At 43.8% G+C, this 26707-nt stretch overlaps 2 protein-coding genes across 2 annotated transcripts in view; one reads left to right on the top strand and one right to left on the bottom strand.

Moving 5' to 3' along the window:
• Window positions 1-13870, bottom strand: part of LOC110537386 (neuronal tyrosine-phosphorylated phosphoinositide-3-kinase adapter 1) — a 30962-nt gene extending 17092 nt beyond the window's left edge. Inside the window, exon 1 of the mRNA XM_036937358.2 lies at window positions 13038-13870. The gene's annotated coding sequence lies outside the window, so the exon portion shown is untranslated. The remainder of the gene's footprint in view (window positions 1-13037) is intronic.
• LOC149979136 (diacylglycerol O-acyltransferase 2-like) lies at window positions 717-26423 on the top strand. Its single transcript, XM_090191375.1, has 5 exons — window positions 717-796; window positions 4519-4694; window positions 25009-25144; window positions 25390-25574; window positions 25887-26423. Exons 1-5 carry the CDS (start codon window positions 717-719, stop codon window positions 26051-26053), a joined length of 744 nt encoding a protein of 247 aa, XP_090047501.1. The 3' UTR covers window positions 26054-26423.
• The last annotated feature ends 284 nt before the right edge of the window (window positions 26424-26707 follow it).

Here is a 26707-nt window from a genome sequence, read left to right as displayed (position 1 = left end):
AAATTATGTGGAGAAAATATGAAAATGAGATATGCCCACAGTTTGAACTAACCAAACAATAATTACTGTGAGAATCATCTCTGGTTGTAAAAAGGGAGTGGCTAACCTTACAGGCTTACAGTATATTGAGGATCTGTGGTGTCAAAGGACTGTGTCTGTGGCTGTTTCTACATCTCCTATTTAAACTCAACCTTGGATGACTTCTGAATCCACGCTTCGCATTCGCTGCCATCTGGGTTGTTTGTGGGAGACGGAGCTCCCGAGACAATGAGCCCTATATAAACTCCCCCTTCCCATCTCCCGATCCCTGTCTCCCCCTTCTCCCCTCTCTCCCTCCCTCATCCCTCCCTGTCTCCCCCTTCTCCCCTCATCCCTCCCTGTCTCCCCTTTCTCCCCTTGTTCCTTCCCTCATCCCTCCCTGTCTCCCCCTTCTCCCCTCGTTCCCTCCCTCATCCCTTCCTGTCTCCCCCTTCTCCCCTCGTTCCTTCCCTCATCCCTCCCTGTCTCCCCTTTCTTCCCTTGTTCCCTCCCTCATCCCTCCCTGTCTCCCCTCGTTTCCTCCCTCATCCCTCCCTGTCTCCCCCTTCTCCACCTCGTTCCCTGCCTCATCCCTCCCTGTCTTCCCCTGCCACTCCTCCCCTCCCTCCTTTCCTACCCTGCCTCCCAGTGGTGGCAGAGAGAGCACCTGGCTGTCAGGCCGTCTGCTCTATTGGGCCATGGGGCTGCTGTCTGTCACGCCACAGTGCTGGCCTGTTACGGGGCACCACCACACCGCCACACTGTACAGCACCGCACTGTGTGCTATCATGGCTTGACCCCGCGCCGCACGCATCCACACTGTCACCCTCACCACACTCTAACAAGCCCGACTGTACGCCGTGGCAGTCCGACACGCTGCAGCCAATCAGTCTGGGAGAGAAGGACTGGGAAGGAGGGAGGGAGAGGGAGGATAAGAGGGAGAAAGAGAGGAGGGAGGGGGACGGAGATAGATAGATAGATAGATAGATAGATAGATAGATAGATAGATAGATAGATAGATAGATAGATAGATAGATAGATAGATAGATATCGAAATGGAGGAAGGGAGAGAGGGGATACGTAAATGGAGAAAAGGGAGAAAAGAGGAGACGATAGACAAACAGTGAAAAGGGAGAAGAAGCTGGACTGTAAGAATTGGGGGAGGGCTGCCTGTGAAACCAGCCAGTCTCTCATGCCAGTCACTGAGTGTGTGGTCTCCTAGCAACACTGTCTGCATGTGTCTCTCTCCATCTACTAAATATTCACAAAGGGGGATGTTAGCGCTGTCGTTCATTATTATCTGAATGGGAAAGTTAACATGCTACGGATCCAATTTTACCCTGCTTAATTAGTATTTCTGTGTACACCTACATCATGTCTTAATTGTCATGGTATATCTGTAACAAATGGATGCCATTCTTATATATTCTCCAGATAATAGACAGTCAGCTCTCAGGCTACCAGCCAATCACACAAACATGCATTATGGAAATCCATATAGGCCTACTATGAAATTAGATTGGGAGCAACCATGGTTACCATGCTGTATTTGGTGTGTATGGTTGTTGTTGTTTTTGTTGTTGTTGTTTGGCTATAGGAATAGATAATGTACCTTTCTTATGACAGAACAAGGCAAGAGAATACAGTGTGTTGTTGAGTCACTGTGATGTAATGTATGGTCAGAGAGGAACCCTACTGGGATACCACATGGAATTACTGCCAACCACTGGGCTGCTTACACCAAAACAAATGAATTCAAAGACCCAGAAAAAAGCATTCAATCATGCAAAGCTTGGGAAATAGAGTGGTATTGGGTTTCTCCAAAAGAAAAATGAATGCATGTGACAGGCATTTGTATTTATTCAGTGGAACCCATTGAGATCAGGGTCTCATTTACAAAGGTGCCCAGAGGACAGCAGTACAACAATTAAAAATCTTCACCAAATTACAGAATCAACACTACAGTTTCAAACACCACAAGTACACTGATTTACATTCAATCCAAATCGCTGCAATTCTCATTAAATTCATTTAACATTAAAGTCCTAAACTGTCCTAGAGGCACCAGAGAGTCAAAATGTAGGGAGATTTGTCCTCTATCCAAAAATGGGGGGCACTAAACTGAAGGTGGATTTATCCAGATCGGTACGGACTAGTGGAACCTCGAGAGTTAACCATCCCTGTGAATGGGTTTGGTGGTGTCTCATATTTTAAAATGTTAACAGTGAACACACATACACACGCAAACACACGTGCACGCGCCTGCGCACATACAGATAAACACACTGCACACATGTAGTACACCCTCCTTGTTTGGTATATTCCCTCTTCCACCCTGCATTGGCTGCTCCTCTTCCTCTGCATTGTTCAAACTGAGTGACCAATGAATCTTTCCTGGAGTTGGAACAGAAAATATACTCCAAATAAACGTCCTCCTTCCTCCTCTCACCCGGCCGTACCACTGGGTTTCTGTTCCACTAGCACACATAACTGATTGGCAGCAGCTAATGGAGGATGATAATATGGATAACTTTCATTTATCTAATGAGTATTCTGCCAATAACACATTAATATGCTACATATACAGTACCAGTCAAAAGTTTGGACTTTTATACTATTTTCTACATTGTATAATAATAGTGAAGACATCAAAACTATGAAATAACACATATTGAATAATGTAGTAACCATAAACGTGTTAAACAAATCAAAATATATTTTATATTTGAGATTCTTCAAAGTAGCCACCCTTTGCCTTGATGACAGCCTGGCACCCTTTTGGTATTCTCTCAACCAGTTTCATGAGGCAGTCACCTGGAATACATTTCAATTATCAGGTGTGCCTTGTTAAGGTGTGTGTTTGAGCCAATCAGTTGTGTTGTGACAAGGTAGGGGTGGTGTACAGAAGATAGACATACTTGGTAAAAGACCAAGTCCATATTATGGCAAGAACAGCTCAAATAAACAAAGAGAAACAACAGCCCATCATTACTTTAAGACATGAAGGTCAATCAATGCGGACGGAAAATATCAAGAATTTTGAAACTTTCTTCAAGTGCAGTCGCAAAAACCATCAAGCGCTATGATGAAACTGGATCTCATGAGGGCCACCACAGGAAAGGAAGACCCAGAGTTACCTCTGCTGCAGAGTATAAGTTCATTAGATTTATCAGCCTCAGAATGTTCAGCCAAAGTAAATGCTTCACAGAGTTCACGTAACAGACACATCTCAACATCAACTGTTCAGAGGAGACTGTGTGAATCAGGCCTTCATGGTAGAATTGCTGCAAAGAAACCACTACTAAAGGACACCAATAAGAAGAATGTACTTTCTTGGGCCAAGAAACACAAGCAATGGACATTAGACCGGTGGAAATCTGTCCTTAGTTCTGATGAGTCCAAATTTGAGATTTCTGGTTCCAACCACCGTGTCTTTGTGAAACGCAGAGTAGATGAACAGATGATCTCCACATGTGTGGTTCCCATCATGAAGCATGGAGGAGGAGGTGTGATGGTGTGGGGGTGCTTTGCTGGTGACACTGTCAGTGATTTATTTGGGACTATCATTTGTTTTTCAACAGGACAATGATCCAAAACACATCCACCAGGCTGTGTAAGGGCTATTTGACCAAAAAGGAGAGTGATGGAGTGCTGCATCAGATGACCTGGCCTCCACAATCACTTGACCTCAACCCAACTTTTATGTAACTTTTATTTAACTAGGCAAGTCAGTTAAGAAGAAATTCTTATTTACAATGACAGCCTACACTGGCCAAATCCAGACAACGCTGGGCCAACTGTGCACCGCCCAATCAAATCTGGTTGTGATACAGCCTAGATTTGAACCAGGATGTCTGTAGTGATGCCTCTAGGACTGAGATGCAGTGCCTTAGACCGCTGCGCCACTTGGGAGCCCCATTTGAGATGGATTGGGATGAGTTGGACAGCAGAGTGAAGAAAAAGCAGTCAACAAGTGCTCAGCATATGTGGGAACTCCTTCAAGACTGTTGGAAAATAATTTCTCATGAAGCTGGTTGAGAGAATGCCAAGAGTGTGCAAAGCTGTTATCAAGGCAAAGGGTGGCTACTTTGAAGAATCTCAAATATAAAATATATTTTGATTTGTTTTTGGTTACGTTTTTGGTTACTACATGATTCCATATGTGTTACTTCATAGTTGTGATGTCTTCACTATTATTCTACAATATAGAAAATAGTCAAAATAAAGAAAAACCCATGAATAACTGTGTCCAAACTTTTAACTTGTACTGTATATTTTACGTTTATATATATGTTTATGTGTGTGTACACTTGCGTGCATAGTAAATTTGTATTACTTTTTTTGTATATTACCTTATAATTATTTTCTATTTTTGCAAGCATAAGAAAATTACAGTAAACTAGTTGTGCATACTCTCTCAACTCTCTCTCTCTCTCTCTATGGTGCAGTCAACATACGAAGGCACTCAGTGACCTCCATCTCCCCCCCTCCCTCCTGCAGTAACCTGCCTTTGGCTTCATCATCTCTGGTTGGAATCTGCAGTAACCTGCCCTTGGCTTCATCATCTCTGGTTGGAATCTGTAGTAGCCTGCCCTTGGCTTCATCATCTCTGGTTGTAATCTTCAGTAACCTGCTCTTGGCTTCATCATCTCTGGTTGGAATCTTCAGTAACCAAGGTGACTCAGTGCACTCAGTACATGAACATTCACGGGCTAACAACACACACGTGAACACACAAACACGTACAAGCATGTGCGCATTCACACACACACATACACACCTTATCCTCAAGAACATTTTTAATGAAGGAGAGGCCAAACACACACAACCACCTCTACTGTCTCAGACAAACACCCTCAGCAAGGAGTCCCAGACAATACCTTAGCTCTGCTTTGCTCTGCTCTGCTCTGCGTGTGTGTGTGTGTGTGTGTGTGTTTGTTTGTGCGTGCGTGCTTGAGAGAGAGAGAGAGAGAGAGAGAGAGAGAGAGAGAGAGAGAGAGAGAGAGAGAGAGAGAGAGAGAGAGAGAGAGAGAGAGATAGAGGAAAAGAGAGAGGAAAAGAGAGAGGAAGAGAGAGAGGAAGAGAGAGAGGAAGAGAGAGAGGAAAAGAGAGAGGAAAAGAGAGAGGAAGAGAGAGCGTATATACCGGCACTGGAACCTCAGCATGTGTGGTACAGTATGTGCAGCATACGCGCCATGATGAGAGGAGCGGCACAGCAGCACACCACACTCCTTGGTGATACCATTGGGCTGCTGCTGAGTCTCTCATCCAACAGGACAGCCTGCCCTCGAGGGACAGACACAGACACACTCTGCCTCGGCTGGCTCTGTGAGCCTGAATTTACACACACTCTAAACGGAAAGGCCAGCATGACCTGCTGCTGGTGTCCCGCGTTGCCATGGGAAATTTGGTAGCCACCATCATGTCATAGACAGGAAGGCAGACAGACACACACACAAACTCAATCACTCACTCACATGCACGCACACAAATAAACAAACAAAACAGCACACATCATGCAAACAAAAACACACACACACACACACACACACACACACACTGATATCCCTCCCACTTCTAAATCTCTGGGGATCATCTTGGCTGGCTATGTCTGTCTACTGTCATGTGCTGTCTGTGCTGCTGCGTTCATCCCTCCCCTCTGGGTAGCTGAGGAATAGAGAGGGCATGTGTGTGTAGAAAGAGGGAAGGTGTGTTTGTGTGTGTGTGCGAGAGAGAGAGAGGAGAGAGAGAGAGGAGAGAGAGAGAGTGAGAGAGAGAGTGAGAGAGAGAGTGAGAGAGAGAGAGAGAGGAGAGAGAGAGGAGAGAGAGAGGAGGGTAGCAGTAATGACAATGGGAAAAATGCAGTTCCTCAGGGAGGAGGGGGCAGAAGCTTAAAGACGCACACACTCCAGAACACGAAGCCAGCATCCTTTTCTAAACAGGATCTGACTATCCTTTCGTATTTTATGCAAATTAACCTGCAACATTGCCCTGCCCCCTCCTTGTTGCTCTGAACTCCTCTATTGTATAATGCAGAGCATTTGTTTGTTTTATATGCAAACAAAATTGCATGGCAATAAAATAAGCACATTTATTTTTAGGCAAACCTACAATGCCTCTGATATCATTGAAGATATTTAGTAGCATTATGAAGCAATGAACCAGGACTGTATGAATACAATCATCAATCGATCAAATGTATTTATGAAGCCCTTTTTACGTTAGCAGATGTCACAAAGTGCTTATACAGAAACCCAGTCTAAAGCCCCTAAGAGCAAGCAATGCAGATGTAGAAGCACGGTGGCTAGCAAAAACTCCCTAGAAAGGCAGGAACCTAGGAAGACACCTAGAGAGGAAACAGGCTCTGAGGGGTGGCCACTCCTCTTCTTACTGTGCCGGGGGATATTATAGGAGTACAAGGACTTTAAGGCTAGATCGTTCTTCAAGATATTCAAACGTTCATAGATGACCAGCAGGGTCAAATAATAATCAGAGTGGTTGTAGAGGGTGCAACAGGTCCTGTAGTACCTCAGGAGTAAATGTCAGTTGGCTTTTCATAGCATTCAGAGGTCGACATGGCAGGTGCGGTAGAGAGAGATAGAGTGTACCAACCCCTTTAACTTTATAATGGTAGTCTAACATCTCCCCAAATTGCTAACGCATATTTTGTCTGAGAAGACAACAGTGTCTAAGAGTGACAACAAATACTGTAGTTGGGGTCTATTACTGAGAGGAATATATTTACATACTGTATTGCAAACCCAGATGAGATCCATGACAATTAGCATGGTATAAGGAGAAGATAGAGCCGTCCCCCTGCTTATTAAACAGCATGATCATTACACAGGTGCACCGTGTGCTGAGAACAATAAAAGGCCACTCAAAAATGTGCAGTTTTGTCACACAATGCCACAGATGTCTAAAGTTTTGAGGGAGCGTGCAATTGGCTTGCTGACTGCAGGAATCTCCACCAGATAATTTTATGTTCATTTCTCTACCATAAGCCGCCTCAAACATCGTTTTAGAGAATTTGGCAGTACGTCCAACCAGCCTCACAACCACAGATCATGTGTAATCACGCCAGCTCAGGACCTCCACATCTGGCTTCTTCACCTGCGGGATGGTCTGAGACCAGCCAATCGTACAGCTGATGAAACTGTGGGTGTGCACAACTGAAGAATTTCTGTACAAACTGTCAGAAACCGTCTCAGGGAAGCTCATCTGCGTGCTCGTCATCCTCATCAGGGTCTTGACCTGACTGCAGTTCGGCATTGTAACCAACTTCAGTTGGCAAATGCTCACCTTCAATGGCCACTGACTCGCTGGAGAAGTGTGCTCTTCATGGATGAAGCCAAGCTAGAGCTCTGTTTGAAGTTCACAGCGAATGGGGCAGACGTTGTGATCAAGAGACCTTAAGAAAATACGCACATTTTCTCTAACCCTAAATATTCAAATATGTATTTTACAGTTATAACGAAGGTGAAATCTTATAGTTAGTTGTTTTGTTAATTGATTATACTACCTTTAGAACAAATATGTCATTCCAAGCCTTATTCAACCAGTTTTGTTCAATAGGAAATACATCATATAAAATATGTCATATTTTATTATATTTGTACTGTGTACTTGAGCTTGTGTCCTCAAAAGTGACTACGCCTCAGAAATGTAGAACTATTTCTACCAGAAAGGTGAGATTTGAACCTTTCTTGGAGTATGCAGCATTACTAGTTATTGTTTATGGCCCTCTCATAATAAATCATTACTTTTGGGTATTATGTAGATTGCATTTTCGATTACATTTAGTTACACTTAAGAGTTTACTACCATATTTTGTAAGCCAAACTATTTGACTCATATTGTAATTAATTATAGATTATATTTCATAGAAATCTGGAAACACTGGACAGCTACTTTAAATAGGCTATGTTGTGCACTCCAATCGCACAGCAATACTTTATCCTACCCACACTATCACATTTAAATAGGCTACCGGTCTATTTACTTTCGAGTAATGAGCAATGGATAAATGGTAGACTAATATTTGTTGTGTTGCAGGAATAAATCAGTCATGTCAGAAAAGGAGAGACATGTCCTGAAATATTATTTAGATGTAGGCCTACATAATACAAGTAAAATAAACACATTAGGGTTAACAGACATGCTGCTATGTGATCTTCTTGCCAACGCCAAATGAATCAGTTTTATCATTAGGCCTATACGTTTTAAGGTTTTCTTTAGTCTACCATTATTATAATTCCCGTGCATCAAACACCTCCATTTCCCTCAAAATAACAATATTTGCTTGCATTACAGTTGATCAACCACTAGAAGTTGTGAGTACGCATGGTCTGAGATTTTGCTTGGAGATATGCTCACTTTCCAGACAAGTTCAAAATTGATAACAACCTAGAACCTTTGCGGGAAAACTGGCACACGCATGTTTTAGAGTCTTTTCTCTGCTCACGCACTTTGATAAATGAGGCCCCTGAAGTGGAGCGAGCAGCAAGGAGCAGCCTGTCTGACATGTTTACCTCTGCTGTTTCTGGGCCAGCCAGTGGAAGAGAGGAGAGAGGGATGCTAATGGAGGGAGCTCTGCTGCTCTGCTGTTTCTGGGCCAGCCAGTGGAAGAGAGGAGAGAGGGCTGCTAATGGAGGGAGCTCTGCTGCTCTGCTGTTTCTGGGCCAGCCAGTGGAAGAGAGGAGAGAGGGATGCTACTGGAGGGAGCTCTGCTGCTCTGCTGTTTCTGGGCCAGCCAGTGGAAGAGAGGAGAGAGGGATGCTACTGGAGGGAGCTCTGCTGCTCTGCTGTTTCTGGGCCAGCCAGTGGAAGAGAGGAGAGAGGGATGCTACTGGAGGGAGCTCTGCTGCTCTGCTGTTTCTGGGCCAGCCAGTGGAAGAGAGGAGAGAGGGATGCTACTGGAGGGAGCTCTGCTGCTCTGCTGTTTCTGGGCCAGCCAGTGGAAGAGAGGAGAGAGGGATGCTACTGGAGGGAGCAATGCTGCTCTGCTGTGTATGATTCATGTTCCGTTAAACCACTTATTTGAACCATTTACGTCGCTTATCTGTTTTTCCCTATCGCTGTCCTCCTCTGTTCCTTTCAACCGCCTCTGTTGATGAGCAGGGATTGTATTCGAAATCCAACTCTCTACTTCTCTGTCTCCCTCCCTCTCTTGTTTACTATAGTATAAATCCTCAATTAACCTTTTCCCCTTTTTTGAGTTTTTAGTAAATTCATGTGTGAGTTTCGATCAGATGGAGAGGAGCTCATCAACACAAGCTGAGTACTATGAGGAGATGAGAGGGCTGTTAGGAGAGACACACACACAGCACAGTCTCTTATTGAAACACTCATCTCTGTCGTGTTTATTAGTTGTGTAATGGTAGTTATTATGATTGATCTATACTTCCAGAACCTTACAAACTGAGGAGTTTCTGCGTAAACAAATAATTGCCATGTAGTTATGCAGGCTAGCTACTTCTCCTTTGCTATCTAGCCAACTAAATCTTACACGCATCAAGCAGCTGAAATGACAGCAATTTAGTTTGTTTTACCTTTGTTTCTATTGCCATTCATTTGGATATATCCATTATAATGATCCTGATACATGAATTTGCCTGGCTCAGAGAAGCTGTCAGTCTCATCACGTTCATATGCATGGTACTGTGGAGATTGCACTAATCTACTACCAAATCTGGGATAGGTCTTCATCCTGTGAGCACCCAGCACCAGGCTCCAGCTCTCATCCATCCCCAGCTTTAGAGAGGACTACAGCTGGACTCCACAGTCACTCTGCAGTCTAATATTACTGCACCTGCTCTGGTTCCTTAACCCACACTCAGAGACACTCTCTCTCTCTCTCTCTCTCACCCTCCCTCTCTCTCACTCACCCGCTCGCTCCCTCCCTCCCCACAAACAGGGCTCCAAAGCATACTGTATATAATCATACTGCTCACATTCTGGTCCAGTCAAATACAATTTTGAGATTTCAGGAAAGCTGCGGTAAAAGATTCATCGCAGATCAGCCAGATCGGGAGCCCGGCAATGCCAGAATTCTAGTGGAGAAATGAGCTTTAAACGTGAGCATCTGCCATGTCTGTCTGACACTCGCCAGTTCCTCCCTCCGTCTCCCTCTCTGTCTCTCTTTCTCTCTCTCTCGCCCTCTGTATGCCTTTTCTTGCCCCCTGTCTGTCGGGCTCATTTGAGTATCCCTCCATCTTCCAATCACTCGTCATCTCTGGAATCCCACCACGTCTTTGTCTGGAACGACTAGCCCTCATCAAAGGAAAATGGCTAGATAGTGTTTGCCTTTCTCTCTTTCCCTCTCTCGTTCATTGCAGTGGACCCTCGTTTCCCTCCTTTAGTCATCATCCCCACTTGCACACCTATCCACGCCGGTGTTGCTGTTTGCATCCTACTCATTGATATCTTGAAATAAAGGATACCAGAATTATGTGAGGTTTCCAACAATGCTGCTGAAACGTGTGTGTTTTTCATTCATGTTTCCTGAGTGAGAAGCTGCTCAAAATATAGAGGGTTCATTGGGTTCATTGGCACCAACTGTCCTTTCTCAGATGGAAGATAGCATTAGCAATGAAAGCACTGAATTGTGTGACCTTCAGGGAGAAAGTGTTCGGTGGGAATTTGTACGTTACTACTGCATTGGCCACCTTTGTAGTAGGAGAAAGACGTTGGTGCTGTGTTCTTGTCCACCACCACTAGTAGTTGAGATTCTCTGTCTGCTATAATCACTGAACTTTGAAGGAGTTCAGGGACATTGGGTGAGGATGATGATGCTTTTAACTTCTGTTTAAACAATATTGTAGGAGACCTTGGTACCTAAAGCACTCTCTAATAGACACACTGACACTAACAGAGATGCAAACACACACAGAAATCTCTATATGGAGATTTATTTTCAAACAGAAATATGATCCAACCCCAACATATACACGTACATCTATAGTATAATACCACTATGTAAGTAAGCTTTCACTATAAAAGCAAATCATAAAACAAACATAGAAGCGAGTAAGGAGTGGTGCCATCTAGATGCCAGTCAATTCATGTATTGCACTGGAAGTTGCAGTAAATTCAACTGACCAGAAATTCAATGGACACATATTACACACATACACTCCTGAACCTGAGTGTATGTGAACCTGAGTGTGTTTGACAGGATATGGAATTGCAGCCTGGTCTCAGACTAGACGCAACATAGTAAATGTCAATAAGGGACACACTCAAATTAGTATGATATGTAACGTTTGGTATGGTGCATAAGACAGAAGGCTACTTAAGGCAAAAATGAATAATAATAACGCGGATGTCTAGCAACCCAAAGGTTGCGTGTTCGAATCTCATCACGGACAACTTGAACATTTTATCAACTTTTCAACTACTTAATTATTTTTAGCTACTTTGCAACTACTTAGCATGTTAGCTAGCCCTTCCCCTAACCCTAACCTTTAACCCTAACCCCTAGCCAAGCTAACGTTAGTCAGCTAGCTAACATTAGTATTAGCCACCTTGCTAACATTAGCCACAACAATTTGGAATTCATAAACATATCATACATTTAGAAAATTCGTAACATAATGTACATTTTGTAAATTCATAACATATTGTACATTTAGAAAATTCGTAACATATCATATGAATTGTAATTCGTAATACATCATACGAAATGGACATGCACAAATTAATATATACAATACGAAATGTAACATATACTAAATGGAGTATCTCCGATTTACACAAAGAATAATATGAAATGTTCTGAGACCAGGTTGGGAATTGGATTCAGTCAAATAAATTGTTAGCCTAGTAGTGGTGTAGACACCATTGCGCATGTGGAGTTGAGCTTCTTAACTAAAACTCCTCATTACGCTCATACAAATAAAATGTAATTATGATTATTATTTATGAAAAGCTTATAATTATTTGCATAGAATGTGTGTGTGTAGAAATGCTCCACATTGCTCTACAAGGGTGGGGACACATGTCTGCAGTCACAGTCACACAAAAAGCCTTGAAATCACCCACCCCACCAACCCCCCTCCGGTAATTTAGTAGGTCTACATTTGGTGCTTATTTGTCAGTCTCAACAACATAAAAAAAATCTGCCTAAAATGTATGTGTGTGAGTGAGCGGGAGTCACGTTTGAGCCCGTATCCAGCACTGAAATGCTACACACACAACCCGGCACGCCTCCACCTCTATGTTTGTCCAATTCAACGACCGTGGATATGACATGTAGCATATGCATTCTCACGTTGGCATTACATTTATTTGAGATTAAATGATATTATCTGAAGCAATAATATAAATAGCTTCACGAACTCCTGAAAACAAATTATCATCCCAGCCAGACGAGCACATCCCCAACCCAACAGCCCAAATGGCAAACCAATTTACCTGACAACGCGCACAGGCGTGCTTAATGTCTACACCAGAATATTTATACACATAAACAAAATCAACCATGTAATTATTATGATTTCCAATGAAACTATCGGTATGTTTTACGTGACGACAACGTCTGACGAGTGGTTTTCTGACACAGTGGTCCGCTCATATGATTAAAACGATGCCATGCATGGGCTCCATCATCACAAGTCAGCTGATCGACTTCTTGTTATCCTGTGAAATATTTACGAGCACTAGCCACTACTGAATTTAAGAGCTGGGCTACGTTATCTTTATACTTCTGTGGCAAATAAAGCAGACATGCTGACTACAGTTTTTGTGGAAAATTGCATCGCCTACAAACACACGATATGGCCTCTAGTAGACTAGGCTACTTGTGCTACAGCAGAAAGTGCGTAAATTGTTGTGGAAAAACACTTACACCTCTCGCTCCTATAAACATTGACTTCACATGCAATTAAACCGTAGGGTATATCACATGCAATTGCATATCAAGGGAATATGATTTCATCGATGACGTTTGGTTATTCAAATAAGAGGCAACATTTGCTGTTCCTATAACATGTTAAGGGAAATAAATGTAAAGGCATTACCTTGTAAAACAACGGAGGTATGGCTTGGCGCAGGGGTAAGTGCCAATATCCAGTAGTAAAATCAGACAACAACAAAACCACGCCGGGATGTTGATGATGACATTGCCGTCTTCCTGGAAGAACGGTAAAATTAATACACTTTTTCCAGATGTGTCGAGAAATACTGAAAGATAGAATATCGAAATGGGCGGATCTTAGAAGATTGCTGGCTCTTGTTTACATGCACAGCGTTTCTATTTGTTCACCGATTAAATTGGCACTATGGGCTACCCTTTAAGAATTCTGATTGAAATCCATGGTGCAGTTCATTGCGACGTTACAAAATGCTATTCTCCCCCCCAAAAAACCCATTCACAAATAAAATAATGGAACGCTCCTAAATTCTGCACGTTATCTGAACCATCCGATAAAACATGGATGGCTTAAATTTAAAAAATGAACAACTGCACAAATAAACACAAGCGGTGCGCTACCAGATATTTGCATTTATATTAATATTAATAATTGTTCTCCAGAGGAGGCCATTGGTTGATCAAATAGCGGATGCAACGAGGCAGGTTTATGAAGATTCCATAATGCGCGTCTCGCTCAACCGATGTGACGCTCTGTTTTTTTTAAATTGTCGAGTCGACATATCTGACCGCCTTACCGATTATACATTTTCTAAGTATTTGTTTTCTACATTTCTATGTCTGCCCTTTTCCCCGCCTCTCTCTATCGACTCAGGTTGAGTAGTATTTACAATTTCGTCTGCGGTCTCATTGCAGACGTAAGCAGTCTGGCAGCGTGTGCTTTTTATATCCGAGGTTCACAGCAGCACATCTTTTTACCTTAGAAAATGACAGAGGCTACAACATATATTAATTCACACATACAATCACACACGGCTTGGAAAAAGCACAATGTTTACGGTTGACATGACACATATTTACATGAAACTCATTGAACACTAACAGACAGATTCAAAAAAAATATTCAGAGATACATTCAACCACTTCAAGACTTAAGCAATTCATCAATTTATCTGAATAGGCAGTTATGTTATGAACAGTTATGTTAAACATAGTTATTCACCCTATCACTTCATTGGGTTCTTCCTATTGCGCCCCTTTAGGTCTGTTTTCATATTGAGAACTGCAAACTAAATAGTGAGCAGAGTGAGTTAAATTGGGATTTTATTCGCGGTGGAACTGTCCAAAAACTGTTTTACATTCCACGATCATTTTGAAAAACAGATATCATGTCTATTCAATTACCACTTTATAACAGTTGCCTATTATGCTACAAGTTCTAGGCTGTCTGTCGTGGTGGTATTATTTTAATCCATTCATGTTTCTCCTTGCCTTCTGCCTGCAATAAGAGGTTCACTCATTAGGCTGTCAAAAGTTATCTATTATATTGACAACATAGTTGAGTGACCAGGAGGAGAGATCAGGTGGGACCATTCTAGCCAATGAGAAGGCAGATAGGCGTGTGAATAACAGGCACATTTCCAATATAAAGTAGTTTTTTTTCAAAGTTGCCGAAATGCCATGCGCTTCCACTCATATAAGTGCATTCATAACAACCTAACCATTGCTAAACTTATATTTGATCAAATAAGCCTCACGTGTTAGAAATTATTTTCTGTTGTTGACCAAATTTAACATTCTCATTGACCATACAGACATTTCTCACCTCGTGGTCGTCTTTTCGTAGACAGATTTGGGGCAGAGTAAACACTTGTTTCGCCTCTTCCTCTCTGGCTATATGAGCTGTCAGGGCAAGGCGCTGTTCAGTGACGGTGGTGCTGAATAAACTGTCAGTCTCCTGTTTAGGCTACCTTATTTCACACTGGTCGCGGTACTGTCCATATTGCTGAATGTTTGTGGGCCTAGGCGCTGCCCTGTTCAGTTGCCGTGTTACTGAATAGGTAATAACTTATTTTCTTTGAGCTGAACTAGCAACTGACCATTTTTCTGAATGCTTGTGAGCCGATAGGGCACATCAATGACGATTAAAGTCTTGTTAGACTTCAGTGCAGCTTTTGACGTTATCGATCATAGTCTGCTGCTGGAAAAACGTATGTGTTATGGCTTTGCACCCACAGTTATAATGTGGATAAAGAGCTACTAGTCTAACATAACACAGAGGATGTTCTTTAATGGAAGCATCTCAAACATAATCCAGGTAGAAGCAGGAATTGCCCCAGGGTATTGCCCTTTCTCAAGCCTTACTAGTAAGGCCAGTGTGTCTAGTGTCTATGTATGCGGATGACTCAACACTATACACGTCAGCTACTACAGTGACTGAAATGACTGCAGCACTTAACAAAGAGCTGCAGTTGGTTTCGGAATAGGTAGCAATGAATAAGTTAGTCCTACATATTTCCAAAAATAAAAGCATTTTATTTGGGACAAATCATTCACTAAACCCTACACCTCAACTACATATCATACTGAATCATTTGGAAATGAAGCAAGTTGAGGTGACTAAACTGCTTTGGAGTAACGCTGGACTGTGAACTGTCATGGTCAACACATATTGAAACAACATTAGCTAAGATGGGGAGAAGTCTGTGCATAATAAAGTGCTGCTCTGCCTTCTTAACAACAGTATCAACAAGGCAGGTCCTACAGGCCCTGGTTTCTACCTTCTTAACAACACTATCAACAAGGCAGGTCCTACGGGCCCTGGTTTCTACCTTCTTAACAACACTATCAACAAGGCAGGTCCTACGGGCCCTGGTTTCTACCTTCTTAACAACACTATCAACAAGGCAGGTCCTACGGGCCCTGGTTTCTACCTTCTTAACAACACTATAAACAAGGCAGGTCCTACGGGCCCTGGTTTCTACCTTCTTAACAACACTATCAACAAGGCAGGTCCTACGGGCCCTGGTTTCTACCTTCTTAACAACACTATAAACAAGGCAGGTCCTACGGGCCCTGGTTTCTACCTTCTTAACAACACTATCAACAAGGCAGGTCCTACGGGCCCTGGTTTTGTCGCACCTGGACTACTGTTCAGTAGTGTGGTCAGGTGCCACAAAGAGGGACTTGGAAAAATTGCAGTTGGCTCAGAACAGAGCAGCAGGGCTTAAAAGTAAAAGTACACTGAGAGCTAACATTAATGACATGCATGTCAATCTCATGACTCAAAGTGGAAGAGAGATTGACTTCATCATTACTTGTTTTTGTAAGAGGTGTTGACATGCTGAAGGTACAAATACTAGCACACAGCTCGGACACCCATGCATACCCCACAAGACATGCCACCAGAGGTCTCTTCACAGTCACACTTCTCAGATTTAAAAAGCAGGTAAAAATACACTTTATGGAACAGCGGGGACTATGAAGTAACAAGAACATAGGCACAGACACATGATAACATACGCACAATACACATGCATACACACACATGATAACATACGCACTATACACACACACGTACACATGGATTTCTGCATTGTAGATATGTGGTAGTGGTGTATGGGCCTGAGGGCACACACTTAGTGTGTTGTGACTTCTGTAATGATTGTATTGTAATGTTTTTAAAATTGTATAACTGCCTTAATTTTGCCAGACCCCAGGAAGAGTAGCTGCTGCCTTGGCAATGGAACAAAAATGGAACAAAAATAAGTTGATGCTGGATAGTGAACAATGTCGGAAAAGTCTTTGTGCAAAACAAACTTCCAGAAGTAATCAAGGCACTGCCATGTAGTGGAGCATTTTAAAAACCTGTATTTTTTTACGGCTTAAGAATGAAAAAAAATCTCGGCCTCAGATTCCAGTCATGCAGGCATCAGTCCATTACATGTTTTCTAAGTCTTGACCAGAGAAAATAGTCTTTGCCAGAGAAAATAGTCTTTGCCAGAGAAAATAGTCTTTACCAGAGAAAATAGTCTTTGCCAGAAAAAATAGTCTTTACCAGAGAAAATAGTCTTTACCAGAGAAAATAGTCTTTACCAAATAAAATAGTCTTTACTAGAGAAAATAGTCTTTGCCAGAGAAAATAGTCTTTACCAGAGAAAATAGTCTTTACCAGAGAAAATAGTCTTTGCCAGAGAAAATAGTCTTTACCAGAGAAAATAGTCTTTACCAGAGAAAATAGTCTTTGCCAGAGAAAATAGTCTTTACCAGAGAAAATAGTCTTTACCAGAGAAAATAGTCTTTGCCAGAGAAAATAGTCTTTACCAGAGAAAATAGTCTTTACCAGAGAAAATAGTCTTTGCCAGAGAAAATAGTCTTTACCAGAGAAAATAGTCTTTGCCAGAGAAAATAGTCTTTACCAGAGAAAATAGTCTTTACCAGAGAAAATAGTCTTTACCAGAGAAAATAGTCTTTGCCAGAGAAAATAGTCTTTACCAGAGAAAATAGTCTTTACCAGAGAAAATAGTCTTTGCCAGAGAAAATAGTCTTTACCAGAGAAAATAGTCTTTACCAGAGAAAATAGTCTTTGCCAGAGAAAATAGTCTTTACCAGAGAAAATAGTCTTTACCAGAGAAAATAGTCTTTGCCAGAGAAAATAGTCTTTACCAGAGAAAATAGTCTTTGCCAGAGAAAATAGTCTTTACCAGAGAAAATAGTCTTTACCAGAGAAAATAGTCTTTACCAGAGAAAATAGTCTTTGCCAGAGAAAATAGTCTTTACCAGAGAAAATAGTCTTTGCCAGAGAAAATAGTCTTTACCAGAGAAAATAGTCTTTACCAGAGAAAATAGTCTTTGCCAGAGAAAATAGTCTTTACCAGAGAAAATAGTCTTTACCAGAGAAAATAGTCTTTGCCAGAGAAAATAGTCTTTACCAGAGAAAATAGTCTTTGCCAGAGAAAATAGTCTTTACCAGAGAAAATAGTCTTTACCAGAGAAAATAGTCTTTACCAGAGAAAATAGTCTTTGCCAGAGAAAATAGTCTTTACCAGAGAAAATAGTCTTTACCAGAGAAAATAGTCTTTACCAGAGAAAATAGTCTTTGCCAGAGAAAATAGGCTTTGCCAGAGAAAATAGTCTTTACCAGAGAAAATAGTCTTTACCAGAGAAAATAGTCTTTGCCAGAGAAAATAGTCTTTACCAGAGAAAATAGTCTTTGCCAGAGAAAATAGTCTTTACCAGAGAAAATAGTCTTTACCAGAGAAAATAGTCTTTGCCAGAGAAAATAGTCTTTACCAGAGAAAATAGTCTTTACCAGAGAAAATAGTCTTTGCCAGAGAAAATAGTCTTTACCAGAGAAAATAGTCTTTGCCAGAGAAAATAGTCTTTACCAGAGAAAATAGTCTTTACCAGAGAAAATAGTCTTTACCAGAGAAAATAGTCTTTGCCAGAGAAAATAGTCTTTACCAGAGAAAATAGTCTTTACCAGAGAAAATAGTCTTTACCAGAGAAAATAGTCTTTGCCAGAGAAAATAGTCTTTACCAGAGAAAATAGTCTTTACCAGAGAAAATAGTCTTTACCAGAGAAAATAGTCTTTGCCAGAGAAAATAGTCTTTACCAGAGAAAATAGTCTTTGCCAGAGAAAATAGTCTTTACCAGAGAAAATAGTCTTTACCAGAGAAAATAGTCTTTACCAGAGAAAATAGTCTTTGCCAGAGAAAATAGTCTTTGCCAGAGAAAATAGTCTTTACCAGAGAAAATAGTCTTTACCAGAGAAAATAGTCTTTACCAGAGAAAATAGTCTTTGCCAGAGAAAATAGTCTTTACCAGAGAAAATAGTCTTTGCCAGAGAAAATAGTCTTTACCAGAGAAAATAGTCTTTACCAGAGAAAATAGTCTTTGCCAGAGAAAATAGTCTTTACCAGAGAAAATAGTCTTTATGTCACGTTCTGACCTCTATTTCCTTTGTTTTTGTATTTATTTAGTATGGTCAGGGCGTGAGTTGGGTGGGCAGTCTATGTTTGTTTTTTTTATGTTTTGGTCTAGTTCTATGTTCGGCCTGATATGGTTCTCAATCAGAGGCAGGTGTTCGTCATTGTCTCTGATTGGGAACCATATTTAGGTAGCCTGGGTTTCACTGTGTGTTTGTGGGTGATTGTTCCTGTTTTTGTGTTTGCACCAGACAGGGCTGTTTTGAGTTCTCACGTTTCTTGTTTTTTTTCCGTTAGTTTGTTCATGTATAGTGTCGTCAATAAATACAATGAACAACCACCACGCTGCGCTTTGGTCCGCCTCTACTTCACAAGAAGAGAATCGTTACAGAATCACCCACCACAACAGGACCAAGCGGTGTGGTAATGGGCAAAGGAGAAAGCAGCAGCAGGAGCAGCGCGAGGAGGTATGGACATGGGAGGACGAATTAGACGGTAAAGGACCTTGGGCTCAGCCAGGAGAATATCGCCGCCCCAAGGAAGAACGGGAGGCGGCGAAAGCGGAGAGGCGCTGGTACGAGGAGGCAGCGCGGCGTCGTGGATGGAAGCCCGGGAGTCAGCCCCAAAAATTTCTTGGGGGGGGGCTAACAGGGAGTATGGCTACGCCAGGTAGGAGACCTGAGCCAACTTCCTGTGGTTACCGGGGGGCTAGAGAGACCGGGCAGGCACCGTGTTATGCTGTGGAGCGCACGGTGTCCCCAGTGCGGGTGCACAGCCCGGTGCGGTACATTCCAGCTCCGCGTATCGGCCGGGCTAGAGTGGGCATCGAGCCAAGTGCCATGAAGCCGGCTCTACGCATCTGGTCTCCAGTGCGTCTCCTTGGGCCGGCTTACATGGCACCAGCCTTGCGCACGGTGTCCCCGGTTCGCCTGCATAGCCCAGTGCGGGCTATTCCACCTCGCCGCACTGGCAGGGCGACCGGGACCATTCAACCGGGTAAGGTTGGGCAGGCTCGGTGCTCAAGAGCTCCAGTGCGCCTGCACGGCCCGGTCTATCCGTCACCACCTCCACACCCCAGCCCTCCGGTGGCAGCTCCCCGTACCAGGCTGTCTCTCCGGCCCATCCGTCCAGAGCCTTCCTCCTCTCCAGCTCTGCCGGAGCCTCCCGCCTGTCCGGCGCCTCTGCCGGAGCCTCCCGCCTGTCCGGCGCCTCTGCCGGAGCCTCCCGCCTGTCCGGCGCCTCTGCCGGAGCCTCCCGCCTGTCCGGCGCCTCTGCCGGAGCCTCCCGCCTGTCCTGCGCCGCTGCCGGAGCCTCCCGCCTGTCCGGCGCCTCTGCCGGAGCCTCCCGCCTGTCCGGCGCCTCTGCCGGAGCCTCCCGCCTGTCCGGCGCCTCTGCCGGAGCCTCCCGCCTGTCCGGCGCCGCTGCCGGAGCCTCCCGCCTGTCCGGCGCCTCTGCCGGAGCCTCCCGCCTGTCCGGCGCCTCTGCCGGAGCCTCCCGCCTGTCCGGCGCCTCTGCCGGAGCCTCCCGCCTGTCCGGCGCCTCTGCCGGAGCCTCCCGCCTGTCCGGCGCCTCTGCCGGAGCTTCCCGTCTGCCCGGCGCCTCTGCCAGAGCTTCGCGTCTGCCCGGCGCCATCGGAGCTTCCCGTCTGCCCAGCGCCGCCAGCGCCGCCCGTCTGCCCAGCGCCGCCAGCGCCGCCCGTCTGCCCAGCGCCGCCAGTGCCGCCCGTCTGCCCAGCGCCGCCAGTGCCGCCCGTCTGCCCAGCGCCGCCAGTGCCGCCCGTCTGCCCAGCGCCGCCAGTGCCGCCCGTCTGCCAGGAGCCGCCAATGCCGCCCGTCAGCCAGGGGCCGCCAGTGCCGCCAGTCAGCCAGGGGCCGCCAGTGCCGCCAGTCAGCCAGGGGCCGCCAGTGCCGCCAGTCAACCAGGGGCCACCAGTGCCGCCAGTCAGCCCAGCGCCAGCGCCGCCAGTCAACCAGGGGCCGCCAGTGCCGCCAGTCAGCCAGGGGCCGCCAGTCAGCCAGGGGCCGCCAGTGCCGCCAGTCAGCCAGGGGCCGCTAGAGCCCCTCCGCCCGGAGCAGCTGTCCCTCTGTCCCGAGCAGCTGTCCCTCTGTCCCGAGCAGCTGTCCCTCTGTCCCGAGCAGCTGTCCCTCTGTCCCGAGCAGCTGTCCCTCTGTCCCGAGCAGCTGTCCCTCTGTCCCGAGCAGCTGTCCCTCTGTCCCGAGAAGCTGCCCCTCTGTCCCAAGCAGCCCCTCTGTCCAGTGGGGTCATTGAGAGGGGTGGGCATGGTGAGTAAGCCACGGAGGCGGACAATAAGGCGGACTGAGACAATGGCGAAGTGGGGTCCGCGTCCCGCGCCAGAGCCGCCACCGCGGACAGACGCCCACCCAGACCCTCCCCTATAGGTCAAGGTTTTGCGGCCGGAGTCCGCACCTTTGGGGGGGGGTACTGTCACGTTCTGACCTCTATTTCCTTTGTTTTTGTATTTATTTAGTATGGTCAGGGCGTGAGTTGGGTGGGCAGTCTATGTTTGTTTTTTTATGTTTTGGTCTAGTTCTATGTTCGGCCTGATATGGTTCTCAATCAGAGGCAGGTGTTCGTCATTGTCTCTGATTGGGAACCATATTTAGGTAGCCTGGGTTTCACTGTGTGTTTGTGGGTGATTGTTCCTGTTTTTGTGTTTGCACCAGACAGGGCTGTTTTGAGTTCTCACGTTTCTTGTTTTTTTTCCGTTAGTTTGTTCATGTATAGTGTCGTCAATAAATACAATGAACAACCACCACGCTGCGCTTTGGTCCGCCTCTACTTCACAAGAAGAGAATCGTTACACTTTACCAGATAAAATAGTCTTTGCCAGAGAAAATAGTCTTTACCAGAGAAAATAGTCTTTACCAGAGAAAATAGTCTTTGCCAGAGAAAATAGTCTTTACCAGAGAAAATAGTCTTTACCAGAGAAAATAGTCTTTACCAGAGAAAATAGTCTTTGCCAGAGAAAATAGTCTTTGCCAGAGAAAATAGTCTTTACCAGAGAAAATAGTCTTTGCCAGAGAAAATAGTCTTTACCAGAGAAAATAGTCTTTGCCAGAGAAAATAGTCTTTACCAGAGAAAATAGTATTTGCCAGAGAAAATAGTCTTTACCAGAGAAAATAGTCTTTACCAGAGAAAATAGTCTTTGCCAGAGAAAATAGTCTTTACCAGAGAAAATAGTCTTTACCAGAGAAAATAGTCTTTGCCAGAGAAAATAGTCTTTACCAGAGAAAATAGTCTTTACCAGATAAAATAGTCTTTGCCAGAGAAAATAGTCTTTACCAGAGAAAATAGTCTTTACCAGAGAAAATAGTCTTTGCCAGAGAAAATAGTCTTTACCAGAGAAAATAGTCTTTGCCAGAGAAAATAGTCTTTGCCAGAGAAAATAGTCTTTGCCAGAGAAAATAGTCTTTACCAGAGAAAATTGTAGTACTTTACCTGGTTCCTCCTGATAAGTTTTTTAAAGTGTTTTCATTGTCTGTATGTAGCCATAGATTCTCTATGATTATATGTAAATATCACTTGGAGAAATCATATCCATTATGTACTGTGTATGGCTAAGCTCCAAAGCAGGGAGATGGAAGAAATTTGAGAAAGCTGAGGGTATAAGTGCAATACCCTTTCTAGATAGATAAAATAGTTATAGGCCTACCTTTAGTGCTTTATTCTCTTTGAAGGGTGACAGGTAACGCTAGGCCTGTAGAGCACCAGTTGCCTATTTGAGAATTGCGCCAGAGTTATATGGAGGATAATGAGTAGTCAAATTAATGAGAATCATGTACAAGATAATGTAGCATATAGTGAGTCCCTTTTAAAATGGATTCATATTTGGTGATAAGTCTACACCTTGTTTTTCATATTTCACAACCTCTGAAAGCCAGATGTGGTGTTCAAAACACCCCTTCGGAAGCGCCCTTCTGTCTCTACAGGGTGTAGGCCTACAGCAGGGGTCTTCAACCTTTTCTTGCCCAGGGACCCCCTCCCAGGTAAACCGGCGAACCAGACCCTAGCAAAAAAAAAAAAAGTGCTTCACATCTTGTCTTTATCATCAGGTGAATGATAATGGCAAGGAGAAGTAATAAACATTTTAAAATGAATAGATTTGGTAGACAGTTAATTATTTTGACCTCCAAATTATAATTGGAAGAGAAAGTAGAAACTCTAACATCGCCTATTAGCTAGAAAGTCTCTGTGCCCGCTGTCTACTCTCTACTTCATATGGCACAAAAGCCAAAACGGATCCCCATTTTTTGTGTACCACATCATCCAATTGTGTACCACGTAATCCAATTATGTACTACGTCGGCCATTTCGTATGGCAATTTGCATGTTACAAATCCAATCGTACAATATGTTACGAATTTGCTGTGCTTAATTAAGATCCAGGACTGCATCTTTAACTCTCAAGTAAACAGTAAACAAAAATCTAATTCCTGATTGTGTGTAACTTTATTTGATTCTGTGACAGTACTGCACTGTCACCACCAGGGGGAGGAGAACTGCATTTGTGAGAAACTGGAAAGAGCAAAGCATGTTAGGGACTACTTCCCAATGAAGGTACACTACATGACCAAAAGTATGTGGAAACATCCTCGTCGAACATTTCATTCTAAAAACATTGGCATTAATATGGAGTTTGTACCCCCTTTGCTGCTATAATAGCCTCTACTCATCTGGGAAGGCTTTCCACTAGATGTTGGAACATTGCTGCAGGGACTTGCTTCTCTTCAGCCACAAGAGCATTAGTGAGGTCGGGCCCTGATGTTGGGCGATTAGGCTCGCAGTCGGCATTCCAATTCATCCCAAAGGTGTTTGATGTGGTTGAGGTCAGGGCTCTGTGCAGGCCAATCAAGTTCTTCCACGCCGATCTCGACAAATCATTTCTGTATGGACCTTGCTTTGTGCACTGGGGCATTGCCATGCTGAAACAGCAAAGGGCCTTCCCCAAACTGTTGCCACAAAGTTGGAAGCACAGAATCGTCTACAATGTCATTGTATGCTGTAGCATTAAGATTTCCCTTCACTAGAACTAAGGGGCCTAGCACGAACCATGAAAAACAGCCCCAGACCATTATTTCTCCTCCACTAAACTGTACAGTTGGCACTATGCATTCGGACAGGTAGCGTTCTCCTGGCAGACGCCAAACCCAGATGTGTCCGTCGGACTGCTAGATGGTGAAACGTGATACGTCACTGCAGAGAACGCGTTTCCATTGCTCCGAAGTCCAGTGGCATCGAGCTTTACACCACTCCAGCCGACGCTTGGCATTGTAGATGGTGAATTTAGGCTTGTGTGCGGCTGCATGGCCATGGAAACCCCTTTCATGAAGCTCCTGGCGAACAGTTCTTGTGCTTGTTGTTTCCAGAGGCAGTTTGGATCTCTGTAGTGTGTTGCAACTGAGGACAGATGATATTTACTCGTCAGTCTGTGACCTTGTATGGTCTACTTAAAAAAATAAAGGAGAGCTGCACACTCTAGGTGCTCAGATGCAAAAAAATAAAATAATGTTCCAACGTTTCGACAGACAAGCTGTCTTTATCAGGGTATGATGGAAATAGCTTGTCTGTCGAAACGTTGGACATAAAAATATATATTTTTTTTTTGCATCTGAGCTCCTAGAGTGTGCAGCTCTCCTTTACTTTTTAAAAGTGTCCACTCCGCTAGCCAGCACCTCACCTGCGTTTCTTTCACCTATAGATTACCTTGTGTGGTCGACCAACGGCTGAGCCGTTGTTGCTCCTAGAAGTTTCCACTTCACAAAAATAGCACTTACAGTTCACCTGGACAGCTCTAGCAGGGCAGAAATTTGACGAACTGAATTGTTGGAAAGGTGGCATCCTATGACAGAAAGTCACTGAGCTCTTCAGCAGGGCAATTCAACTGCCAATGTTTGTCTATGGAGATTGCATGGCTGCGTGCTCGATTTTATACACCTGTCAGCAACTGGTGTGGCCGAATCCTCGAATTTGAAGGGGTGTCCACATACTTTTGTATGTATAGTGTATGTATGGTGAATATGCCAAACTTTCTAAACTGACAGGATTATTTTTGGTCTTAATCATTTTAAACACCCCTCTATTCATTTTACAGCATTGAACACTGTTTCTACACATTAATGTCCCAGCTTCTATTCCTCAATCTGTATCTCTCTTTGCCTCTGCTCAGTAGGTGCTAAAAGTGAGAAAGGCAATGCGGTAGTGATTGTGATAGGGGGCGCTGCTGAGTCTCTTCTGAGTCTGCTTGGGGTCAACACTGCGGTTATGAAGCAGAGGAAAGGCTTTGTCCGGGTGACTCTGGAGTTTGGGTGAGTTATCTATTTTATGAATGGACCTGTAGTGAAAGGCCACAAATTCACAAGAAAGCACAGTGTTGTAGTTATAAAATAATACAACCATACATCCCATAGCTACATTATTGATCCCTAGGTCCACCAAACTGCCTGGCTTACTGCTTTAGGCTGGGTTTATGAATGACTTATTTGTACATTTATTAGATAGAGACCCATAATAACTCAGCGGGTCAGTTCTAATCTCTCTCGTTGTTCATCAGTGCTGATCTGATGCTCGTCTACTCGTATGGGGAGAACAATATCTTCCACAAGGTGATCTTCTCAGATGGCAATGTGTGCTGGAGGTTACAGCAACTCTTTAAGAAGATAATGGGCTTTGCCCAGTGTCTGTTCATGGGTGAACACTGGTTCTGGATTTCTTACCACTGCCCTGTCACCACTGTTTGTAATTTTGAAAATGTCTTATGATGCACAATCTCTTCCACAGAGTCGCCTTCGGTAACTGAGGTTTGTTTTTTTCTGTTACACAGTAGTGTGCAGAAGTAGTGGCTTCAGAAGTAATTTAGTAAGTTGATAGAAACCTTTGCAATTCACATATTCACAGAAAAACGCTTTGAGTAATCTGATTGTAGAACGCAGTGCTTGTGTAGATTTGAACAAATGCTCTCATTCTCTATGGTGTACAGTATGTACAGCAACATTGTGTTAAATATCTCACTCTGCTTCACCCATTTTTTCATTGTGTATTCCTCTTCAGTGGGTGGTCCTATCCCAGTGCCAAAATGGCCTTCCCCCACTCAGGAGGAAGTGGACCTCTATCATGACCTCTACATGGAGGCCCTAGCAAAGCTCTTGGATGGACACAAGGCCAGCTGTGGACTCTCAGACAGCCACGAGCTGCAGAGCATGAAGGCCAATCATTAAAACTGCTCCCACAAGGACTATGTGAATTACCTACTTTGTCATGATGCCCTTCTGTCCCTATCAGTCAGATACTGTAGCCTACCAATCTCCACAGTGAGACTACTTGAATGAAAGGAACGCATTCCAACTCAGGATCTGATCCAGTGATGTCCCAATCATCGATTCCTGAATATACAAAGCTGCCAGGCAATTTGTTTTTGACTGAATTTACTGTAAGAATGACTACAAGGGAACAGTGCATGTGCTTAATATGTAGCAATAACTTAGCCATGAATCTGAATAACTCTAAGATGCACTCTCCATTATCTAACAAACAGAGATTGATTGTGTGACTAAGGATTTATAAAATAAAATAAATATTGTGCATACATGTTGAGTACAATCAATCAGACTTCGTAGCCACCTGCAGCATCTGAGCAGTTTATCTGTGATCATAACATTCTTTCACTTATAATAACTCTACCTTTTTATGGAATAACTTCCGCAGTAGAGCTGCCGAGTACTGACTATCTGTAATAGAGTAATATATTGAAAGTATGACTTACTGCTAATATCCATTTCAATAAATATGGTTTGTGGTCAGGGTCCACTTAGACCACAGGATATTGCCACAAGTTCAGAAATTTGTTTTTTGGCTACTGCTCAAAAGTAGCC

Source organism: Oncorhynchus mykiss, chromosome 12, assembly GCF_057628025.1.
Source record: "Oncorhynchus mykiss isolate SJ-2025 chromosome 12, ASM5762802v1, whole genome shotgun sequence".
Taxonomy (NCBI): domain Eukaryota; kingdom Metazoa; phylum Chordata; class Actinopteri; order Salmoniformes; family Salmonidae; genus Oncorhynchus; species Oncorhynchus mykiss.
Note: the sequence above shows the minus strand (reverse complement) of the source record. Positions and strands in the feature narration are given on the sequence as shown.

Coding starts and splice junctions, on each gene's coding strand:
- LOC149979136 (XM_090191375.1), top strand. CDS start 717: ATGGGGCTGCTGTCTGTCACGCCACAGTGCTGGCCTGTTACGGGGCAC. Junction 797..4,518: donor ACACTGTACAGCACCGCACT/GTGTGCTATCAT, acceptor TCCCTCCTGCAG/TAACCTGCCTTTGGCTTCAT. Junction 4,695..25,008: donor TGGAATCTTCAGTAACCAAG/GTGACTCAGTGC, acceptor TCTGCTCAGTAG/GTGCTAAAAGTGAGAAAGGC.